This window comes from Acomys minous (assembly GCF_964271855.1).
Source record: "Acomys minous genome assembly, chromosome: 2".
Classification (NCBI taxonomy): domain Eukaryota; kingdom Metazoa; phylum Chordata; class Mammalia; order Rodentia; family Muridae; genus Acomys; species Acomys minous.
Window position 1 is genome coordinate 102,448,733 of NC_140484.1, and position 11,088 is coordinate 102,459,820.

Sequence of the window (11,088 nt, forward strand, 5' to 3'; positions counted from 1 at the left end):
CTATTGGGAACTCCAGCTGGCTGCCTTAAAGTCATTTCCCAGTTGATTTCTGTTGGATATTTTGAGATTTGATGTTTCACTATCTATCTATCTATCTATCTATCTATCTATCATCTATCTATCTATCACTACTTTCTATTTATTCTTTTTCTTGGGATTACTAGATACTTAATTAATCTGCTCATTCAGAACTGGAAATATGACTATCATAGATCATTTTCCACCATACATAGAAATTGGCAAGCACCTTTACCCCTGATCTCAAGGGGCCAGAGCCTTCACTTTAGGACGATCCCCAGGGACACATGCATAGAAACCCAGGAAGCTCCCTGTGGACGAGGAGCAACCCAAGCTGCATATGAGAAGCATGCGGGAGCCTCTGAAATGGCCCATACCTGGCCCCTTCCATAAGGACGCTGGTCCTGTGGGTCTGGATGGTGTCTGACATAGCTCTGGCAGCAAGGGTGGAGAGGCACACACACTAAGATCACCAGCTCTTCCCTAGGAAAGGGCAGAGTCCTTCTCAGGGCTTTCTCAGGCCTTGTAGCCATTTGTCCAGAAAGCTCCTATTGACCAAATGCCCCTGCTCTCACACTTTTCCTGTCTTCATCCTCAAAGAACTAAAAGGACTAGCCGGAGAGATGACGGGGCTGAGAGTACACTGGAGAGGAGGGAATGCTACCCTGATAGAGGTCTGTATTCTGCTGCCCATGCCACCTTGATCTCATGCATAAAGCTAATAAGCCACTGAAGAAGGATGCACTTGTGTGTGTGTGTGTGTGTGTGTGTGTGTGTGTGTGTGTGTGTGTGCAGCAAGGGGAGAGGAGGGCGGGGGAGAAAGAACAAAACTAAAAGATGCAAGAAGTCCAACACCCTGGGGACATTTATTGCTGGGTAGTGTCAAAAAGAAAAAATTTAATTTGGTTTCTGTGCAAAGAAACATCACTCTAGTTAGCTTCTGGATATTTAAGGTGAAACGGGTAAAAATCCCAGTAAACTGGACAAATATCTGCTAAGCTAGCAGCAATCATTGCTTTGGTGGAGGACACAAGCATATAGCCCCTCATACCCAGTGTGCAGGGTTCTCAAAACCAACTTGTGGCCCTCTCAAGGCATGCATGAAAGCCTATTGTTTTAAGAATGGGAGTTCTGGCCTGGAGAGGTGGCTCAGTGGTTAAGAGCACTTGTCTGCTCTTCTAGAGGTCCTGAGTTCAATTCCCAGCAACCACATGGTGGCTCACAACCATCTGCAATGGGATCTGATTGCTTCTTCTGATGTGCATGAAGACAGAGCACTCATACACAAAATACATGAATAAATCTTTAAAAAAAAAAAAAAGAATAGGAGTTCTAGGGATCAGACAAACAACAGTTCTCTGAGTTTATGAGTTGTTGACCTTAAACAAGTTTCTTTTCCCTTTTAAAAATTCTTCTTTCATGTTTTACATCCCAACTTTAGTTTCCCTTCCCTCCTCTCCTCCTAACCCACCACCCCCAACCTGAACTCCCCGCTCCCCGAGATCCACCCCTCCTCCCTGTCCCTTCAGAAAAGATCAGGCCTGCCAAGGAAGTCAACTGAGCATGTCATGTCATGACAAGTTACAATAAGACTAAGCACATACTGTCATACCAAGGCTGGATGAGGTCACCCAATGGGAGGAAAAGGGTCCCAAGAGCAGGTGAAAGAGTCAAAGACAGCACCCCCTCCCACTGTTGGGAACCCCACAAGAACACCAGCCTACACTACCATAGCACATACGCAGAGGGCCTAGGTCAGACTCATGCAGGCTCCCTGATTGTCGCGTCAGTCTCTGTGAGCCCTGGTTAGTTGATTTTGTGGGTCCTGTTCTCTTTCTCATGTGCCAGACCCCTCTGGCTCTTACAATCCTTTCTCCCCCTCTTCAGTGGGTATCCCAAGCTCTGTCTAATGTTTGGGTAGGGGTCTCTGCCTCTGTTCCTATCATAAACAAGATTCTTTTTTTTTTTTTTTTTTTTTTGGTGTGGGGAGGGTGAGTCAGGGTCTCTCTGTGTAGCCTTGGCTGTCCTACACTCACTCTGTAGACCAGGCTGGCCTGGAACTCACAGAGGTCTGCCTGCTTCTACCTCCCAGGTGCTGGGGTTACAGGCGTGCGCCACCACGCCCAGTTATAAAGACGTTTCTTGACATCTCTTATCCGCAAGTTCTCCAGCTATGAAGCAGGGATAAAAGCACCTATTCTCAGAGGAAGCATACAGCTCAGAGGTAAATGGTTTTGTCTAGCATATGCAAAGCCTTAGAGGAAAAAAAAAAACAGGAAACTGAACCAATGTCTGCTTAACGATTCCTTCATTTTACACACACACACACACACACACACACACACACACACACACACACATGAAAACAACCAAGCAAACAGATAAAAAAGCACTGACTCCACAGATTGCTGTGAGGATTTAGTGAGCTCATTTGAAAACATGCTCAGAGCCTGGTGCTAAGTCACAGACAACGTCAGCAACGTGTATGATATCTGATTGGAATTAAAGTGGTGCCACTCCCGTGGGAAATCTCTAATCTGAATTCAATCAGTCTGTCTTACGGGAAGAACCTGGAAACCCCATACAAAAAAAAATATATAGAAATGAGATGCTTTGCAGAAGAATAAATGATTAGATATGACTCAGATGTCCAAATAGAAATCAGGGATTTCATTAGTGCTCCCCAGAGTTTCCCTTCACCACAGGGCTTAGGCAGTAACCACTATATCCACTTGTAAAAAGTCAGGAGACAGCAGCGTATAAGATCACATTAACCTTATAGATGCTGTAGAGCAGTGGTTCTCAACCTGTGGGTCGGGACCCCTCCAAAGAGCAGCCTGACCCTTTCACAGGGATCTCCTGAGACCACCAGAAAACACAGATATTTACATTATGATTCATAAAAGTAGCAAAATTAGAGCTGTGAAGTAGCAACAAGAATAAGTTCCTGGTTGGTGGGCACCACAGCATGAAGAACTGTTAACAAAAGTTAACAGAACTAGAAAGGTTGAGAATCACTGCGGCAGAGTGGACCCAAAGTCGCTTAACCACAGAGAAAGAGACTAAAAGGAACAGGCAAGACACTGCTTGTGCTGGTGTCGGTGTAGTGGGACGCTAGGGGAACCAGTGGGACGCCGGGGGAGCTTTTTCTACGCTTCTCTTTTCTTCTTCTCGGTTGTTCTTTTGTAAACAAGTATTTTTATAGTGTATAAACAAAAAGGAAACCCCATTTTAAAAAGTCCTTTGACCAATATGATGTCCCACCTTCAAACTCTTCGAAAGTATAATTAATTTTGTACATGACCTCTCAATTTTAGAGATTGGAGTAAGAATCCAAAGATATAGAAAGAGCACCAAAACAATCATAATTTTATGTCCTTTGGTTGAAAATACCTGTTCTTAACCAGGTACAGTGGCACAGGCCTGTAATCCCAGGGAGGTAGAAGAAGGTGAGTTCAAGGCCAGCCTGGCCTACAAAGACAATCCAGGGCAGCCAAGGCTACACAGAGAAACCCTGTCTCAACAAAACAACAACAACAACAAAAAAGCCAGGTGGTGGTGGTGCACACCTTTAATCTCAGCATTTGGGAGGCAGAGGCAGGTGGATCGTTGTGAGTTTGAGGCCAGCCTGGTCTACAAAGTGAGTCCAGGATAGCCAAGGCTACACAGAGAAACCCTATCTTGAAAAACCGAGAGAGAGAGAGAGAGAGAGAGAGAGAGAGAGAGAGAGAGAGACAGAGAGACAGAGACAGAGACAGAGACAGAGACAGAGACAGAGACAGAGACACAGAGAGAGAGAGACAGAGAGAGAGAGAAATACCTGTTTTTGGTGAGCCTACGCTCACATAGGCCAGGCATGGCAGACCCTGCTCAGCCCCACACTTACCATTATGGGTCTCCATGGCATGTCCCGAACACACGGCTGATCCCTCTGTCCCCACACACCAGTACATACTGGGTGGTCGCCGTGACATGCCAGCCATCAACCCCTGAGGCAGCAGATCTCCAAGGAAGGTCTTGCTGTTGTCACCACAACCGTCACTGCGCAGGTGGGCTAGTGCATGGCCACATAGTCGAGGTGCTGCAGACACTCGCTCATTCTAGTGGCAAAAGATATCAAATTAGAGAGCTTTCAAACCCAAGTCCTCTCCCACAAGCCCTTGCGGCATAGCCTCTCTCTGCATTGGCATTTCCCCTTTCCCCGAATTATTTTTTTCCATAGTTCATGTATCTGGCCAAATCTGTCAGATGGGGACACTAGAAGGGCAATGTCCCCCTCCCCGACCCCACCATGACACCAGGCTCAGATCTTATTTTTATGAAAAGAAACTAAAAAAAAAAAAAAAAAAGTCACAAAGCATCACAGAAAATGTCCAGTTGTTGTTCAGCCCACACGTAGCCACTGGATCTCGCAAAAAACAGCCGGGCCCCATGTGAAACCTGGTGCTGCCAGCATAGCTGAATAAGGCTCCTGTTGGCAGGACTCACACTTTGGTTGGGATAGGGTAAGCACATGGCTGGTCATAATACAAAGTCATCCCTTGGCCAGGACAGATGCCTATGGATGCCTGGGGTAACCCTGTGATCCCCAAATGACAGCCAGGCTTTTGGTCCCAAAGAGAAGGGGTCTGAAGGAGTTGTTACTGATTATGATATCAAATGAACCCTGTAAATGTTGCCTCTCTCCAAAGGGACATTTGACAATATCTAGAGATATTTTGGGTTGTCACAATTTGGGGGTGGGGTGGGGTGCTATAGATACATAGTGGGTAAAGGTCGGAGATGTGGCTAAATAACACACAATGTATGAATTAGCTGGCCACATAGATTTCTAATCAAATTAGGAGTCATCCCCCAAAACTGAGCTGATTCTGATCTGTGGCTAAGGCCTGCTCTTCTGGGCTCCCACTGACCCTGGAGGCCCTCCAACAGGAATGCCTATGCTGCTTTGCTGAAGAAAGGTCCAGAGCTATTCTGAAGGGCTTGCCGAGACCTAGCCCAGGACAGGAAAGTGCATGTTCCCAGCAGTGTTCCTGTAGTCCATCCTATACACAAAGTGCAGGGCCATATGCATTTAAGACAACCCTGGAATTGAGAGCGAGGCTATAACCAAATGTAGCAACAGCAAGAACTAATTCATGTAAGTCACACCCCAGAAAATTCATATGGTATGGCGGCTGTCAAGGTGTGGGCCACTTCTGTTAAGTGTTAGCAGTGTGACATCCCGTTGAAACTTTTCTCTCTGCTTTCTCACCTGCTAAGAATAGACCCACACCCCTACACTCCCTGGAGGCTTCCCAGGGCTACTAGGGGGCTTCACGGAAGAGTTTGAACAGTCACACTCTTCAACCGGGCTGGTGTGGCCAGTTCTTAAAACAGACAAGGACTTGGGAGGTCAGCACGGTCTCATTCTTCCCTTTTGATGAACACACTTAGAATACCACTGTGTCCCAACATGCAGGTTCTAGAAGCCTCCCTAAACCATGTGGACACTAAGGAAGCCACAGAGCAAAGAAGAGTTAAAGGGTGCTTCCAGTTTCTCCTCTAAAAGCTTAGGAAGGAGGCACCTGCCCTTGAGAAGGGGTGGGATGGATTTCGGGGTGCACTCTTCTAGGCAGGAGAAGATGTGGCCAAGTGTTCTTCCTCCTATGGCCTACACTTCTCGGAATCAGAGGACTCGCCATCCAAAGAAACACACTTAAAGCTGAGAAGTCTGGCAAGCACAAGGAGGGAAGGAAACACAGGAGATTCTCAGAAGCTTTGTAAGTTGTACCATCTAGTTAGAAAGATCAACTTGAGAAGAGAGAGAGGGAGAAGAGCTCCAGATAGAGTCTGGGTAAAAATGAAGGCTCCAAGTTGCACATTAAAATCCAGAACCCGAGAGCCATAGTTATCATCTGCTTTCAAATGCATTTCTTTTTTTAAAATTATTTATTTATTACATGTACAGTGTTCTGCTTGCATGTATACCTGCTCACCAGATGATCTCATTATAGATGGCTGTGAGCCACCATGTGGTTGCTGGGAATTGAACTCAGGACCTCTGGAAGAGCAGCCAGTGCTCTTAACCACTGAACCATCTCTCCAGCCCTCAAAACGCATTTCTAAAGCCAGCAAACACACAGGACACATTTCAAGGATCCCCAGTGGCAGATGTTCCTTCTCAGAACAGAAGTGACTTGGCATATAATGTGTTTAAGCTGCACACACACACACACACACACACACACACACACACACACACACACACACATACACACACACACACACACATACACACACATACACACACACATACACACATACCCATATTTTAGGCTAACTCTCACCCAGCACACTTGGTTCCCCTTTCAGTTTCCTTTTGCAAATCACCCCCACAGATAGAGGATTCTGTCACAGGGGCGGTTTTCACATTGCAATGTGTATTTTGGCGTTCACCCTAAGGTAGATAATTTCGGATGAAGTCACTGGAGTTGCTCCAGCTTCACCCGCAAACAGCTCCCCGCTTCCTGGTGCGTCCCTTAGGTGCAGAGTAATGCAAGAGATCATTGTGGTAAATTGGAGTTTTCATTCTGCAGAGGGAAGGCCTCGAGAGGTTTTCTTCAGTATCGACTATTTTAATGTTTTAAAATGTCACCTGTTTCCTTTTGCCAACTCTTCGCGCCTGTATGAATGAACAAACCTAAATGGTTAATGAAAAACAGAAGACAGAGCTTGCTGTTGATTCTCAAAAGGCTTTCTCTGAGCCTTTCTTGGGGAAGAGTGAGCGTCGGTGAGATTGTGATGCCAGAGGGGAGGGAAGACCCCAAAATAAGTCACTGCTGTGAGGTTCCCTGACCAAGGAGAGCCACCAGTGTTTCTGCAGGAAGGTGTTGAATGTCCGCATGAAGCATGCTGGGACTGCTCACACCAGCTAGCATCTTCTTGAATCAAAACCTGGTGGATACAGATGCCCAGCCTGTGGTTGTAGACCCCTCTGGTGCTGTCAGCATCCTCGGAACAATATCTGTGCCTACAGAAATGGATGTTAAAATAGCGTGGTGCTGGGGGCCTGAGAGCTATGTTGCCTGAAGCCCCACACGAGCGTACAAAAGTTGGGAGACAGAAGTGTTCCACCCGTCTGAACTCACATCTAACTTAAAGCTGCTCTTTCATTATTCCATCACTGTGCCTACCACCGTTCACAGGTGACTCCTGACGTGGCTGTGGGAGGGCGCCACGGTGAACAAGGCAGTCTTTGCCCTCAGGAGCCCCAGGAGAGACTCTGAGTAAATAGGGAGAGAATAAACCAATAAGAAGCAGCATATGGACAGATGGACGGAGGAGACAGTGTAGGCTTGAGGGGCACGGAGAGACATGGGGCAGCACAGCAGAGGCTTCAAGCTGGAGAGTAAGCTCAACCAGGGAGGCTGGGGTGGGGCAGTATTGTGGGATGGCAGAGGGCTGAAATGAAAGGCTACCCCCCCTGGATGTCATGCCAACATCACAGAGAGAGTATTGAAGACTCCATGAAGAGGAAGGATGCATCCCACCAAGCCATTAAAAATATATGCCCACCATTCTGTTCCTATGGGAAAACCCACTAGTCTTATTTAAAGGGACATAGCAATAAAATGGCTCCCAATGACGCATGGCTATACCCATACATCAGTGCATAGCTCAGCCCACATCAGAGGAGCTTCTTCTTACAATGGATGGGGATTAACACAGAGACCCACAACGGGACAATGTGCAGAGTGACAGCCTTTGGAACACTGCATCCTAAATGGGATTTCTTTGTCGTACTCCTCCCATCAAGGCTCAGGGATCCATGGGTAAGCAGAGGTGGAAAGATTGTAAGACACAGAGGTGGTAGATGACTCCATGGGATCGGCATTTTTTTTTTTTGAGACCCAACAGGCCCGATGCACATATGAACTCATAGAGGCTGTGGCAGCAAACACAGGGCCTGCACAGGTGCAAACCAGACTGAGTCTCATGAGAAGGGGAAGTGGGGACAAAGTCCCACCTCCCAGCCAAGAAGCAATTTTGCAATTGTGATACCTGTTAAGATAGGGAATATCACTGTTCAGCCAGGCTCCAGGGCAGGCTCCATGCCTATGAGTAATAGTTGATCAACACAAAGCAGACTCCATGTTTTTTGTGAGGTTTTTTTGTTTTGTTTTGTTTTTGGTTGGTTGGTTTGGCTTAGTGTTTTGTTTTTGTTTTTTGTTTGTTTTGTTTTTGATAGAAAGAATATATAAAGTTGTGTGAATAGAGAGAAGCATCTGGGAGAAGTTGGGGTAGGGGAAATAATACGACAAAATAGATATTGTATAAATAATTTTTTAAAATAAATATCAAGGCAAAGAAGGTATCTACACTTTATCACTTTGCCGGGTAGCTAGAGCAGAGGGAGGGGTTGTGATGACATAACAGAGACGGTGGCGGTTTGGAGTTGTCAGAATGCAGATGTGCATCCACCCTGTTGTGTCTCAAAAATATGTGAGAAGAAGGGAACAGGTGGGGATACTTTTGGGGATGGGGCCAACAAGACAGTGGACTGGACTCTGGGATGCAGGGAATTCTAGGGTCCTTATTTTTAATCTTTATCTGTCTATGTCTGTCTGTCTGTCTGTCTGTCTGTCTGTCTGTCTGTCTGTCTCTCTCTCTCTCTCTCTCTCTCTCTGTGTGTGTGTGTGTGTGTGTGTGTGTGTATGTTACGATCATACAATGACTCTGGCGATGGTCTCTGTTTTGCACCGTGTTTGAGATAACGTCTCTTCCCCACTGCCTATGCCAAGTAGCTGGCCAGTGAGTTTCCAGGGGGTCTTCTGTCCACACCTCCCATCTCAAAGAAAGGGTATGCTGGAATTACAGCCTTTACCTCATCTGGCTTGATGTGAATTCTGAATCTGAATTTAGACCCTCACACTTGACCAGCAAGTAAGTGCTTTACATACTAAATCGTTTTCCCTAGCTGGTTTGTTTTATTATTATTATTATTATTATTATTATTATTATTATTATTATTATTATTATTATTATTTCTAAGCTATTAAGACTTGGCTGGCTCTAAAACTTCCTCTAGGGACAAATTAGTTGTTGGTATGCTATATTTTTCTGGAACATGAGCAAAGACAATGAAAGCCAAATCAGAGAAGGAATTCAATGCTAAGCTTTTTCCAAATGTACAAATTTGATGCTGTTACGTGAGTGACCAACTCATTTTAAAAAAAGTTTATTTGGTGAGAATTTGCTAAGAACATGGCCCTTATGACTATTTATCCTGCTCCAGTCTTTGCAGGGGTGAGCGCAAGCAAGAAGAACTGGCTGTCTGCATCTTAAGAGTCTCTCCATCACTGTCTTTGTTGCCACCCCTTGCCCTCCTAGATTCTTGCTCTCATCTGCATTAGGGACCACCTAGATTCTTGCTCTCATCTGCATTAGGGACCACCTAGATTCTTGCTCTCATCTGCATTAGGGACCACCGCAGGCTCAAGCAACCAAGGGGACCGTTTTTCTCTGTAGCTACAAGATGCGACCACTGGGCGGAAAAACCGTGCCTCAGGCTTGGAGGAGGGTTAGACCTCCAGACCACGCGGGATCACCTGGCTACCCAGGTCAGGGAGAGCTTGCTGGGCCGTCGCCTCCCGCCACTCGCGCTCACGCACCCTCTCGCGCACACATGCTTAGACACCCCCCACGCCCCCCAAGTTAAAAGTCAGGTTTTCTTCAATCGCTAAAGAACTTTGTAGCCGCCCTAGTGTTTCCTACTTTTGCTTCCGAACTCTGCTCCCGCCCCAGCCGCCCAACCCCCCGCCCTCGCCCCACCGCTGTGATCTGATCCTGTGCGGGATTTTGGGGTCCCCAGCTCCCGGGGGCTACAGCACCATACCCACTCAACCTTTCGAGGGGCTAGAGTCTCTGCTCAGCCAGAGAAGCAGCGAGGAGACCCAGGTTACCCTGAGATCCAAGCGCCCCCCAGAGTTGTGATTTGCGGGTCCCAGGCAGAGGCCGGAGTCCAGAGCTTGTGATTGCCCGCGATACGGGGTGCTTAGTTGGAGAGAGGGGTTGCGGGGCGGGCCGCAAGGCTCGGGACAGGCGGGGACCTGGGCACGGGAAGGGGCGGCGCGGGTGAAGCTTGGCTATAGGGGTGCAGGCTTTAGGGTCCCCAGGCAGGGTGCCGGTCTGAGCAGCACTTACCTGCGGAAGCCCGGTCGGGGCGCCTCGGACTGGTGACACCAGAGGGCCGGGGCCTGCCGGTCCGACAGGGTTCTGCCCTGCAAAGCTCTGTCAGCCCGCGGGGCCAGACGCACTTCCTCAATCCTGAGGCCGCCTTGCGGGCGGAGAGGGCGGGTGGCGCGGAAGCAGGGCCGTGCCAGAGGGTCGGCCATCCGTGCCCCAACCCCCACTCCACCCCACCCGCTCCCCGCCTCCGCAGACCTGGTCCCCTTGATGGCCTGCCTCGGTTTCCCTAGTGCAAGATGTCGGTGACTAAGCTCTTGTGCTCTTGTGCTTCTGTAGACACTAGCTAGGGCCCTGAGACTTGGTGGGGTCCTCTCCAAATTCAAATGCCTTGCTGTCTTCCCTAGGGACAGGCACTGTGACAAGGTTGCCCCGTGCGCTGCTCAGCCTTTTCTGCTCTGGTAACTGATTAATTTCTATCTTGTATGCTGGCCATGCACTCTGGCTGTAAATATTTAAAAAGGATGAGAATATTGATGTGTGCGTAGGTTTTTAGGGAGTAGTACAGAAACCACTTTTAAACGTTGATGTTTTGTATGCTGCACCCTTTCGCCACACAAGTTTGCTAACTTAATTATGGACATTGGCAAAGATATTACTAGCTTCTGACTCTTCTTAGATTTTCGGACTCTGGAGTAGCCGGGGGTGGGGGTTGGGGGGGCGGGGGGCTACAGTCGCGTGCCACCTGCCTGGGCGTTTGTGGTGGTGAGGTGAAAAGCATGGTGGGATGTTGTCGGTTGATGCTACTGAGGATAAAATAGCCAAACGCAGGCTAAACACTCATGGCCAAGCTGCAGGCAGGCTTCGGATTCGGCTCCAATTTTCACCTAGAAAAGATAATCC

The 11,088-nt window shown here is 47.8% G+C and overlaps 1 protein-coding gene across 1 annotated transcript in view; it reads right to left on the bottom strand.

Moving 5' to 3' along the window:
• Window positions 1–10,372, bottom strand: part of LRRK1 (leucine rich repeat kinase 1) — a 143,694-nt gene extending 133,322 nt beyond the window's left edge. The window contains exons 1-2 of the mRNA XM_084773340.1: window positions 10,204–10,372; window positions 3,905–4,118 (exon numbers count right to left, since the gene is read on the bottom strand). Coding sequence (XP_084629466.1) covers window positions 3,905–4,001 — 97 coding nt within the window. The 5' untranslated portion in view covers window positions 4,002–4,118; window positions 10,204–10,372. The remainder of the gene's footprint in view (window positions 1–3,904; window positions 4,119–10,203) is intronic.
• Window positions 10,373–11,088: the final 716 nt, after the last annotated feature.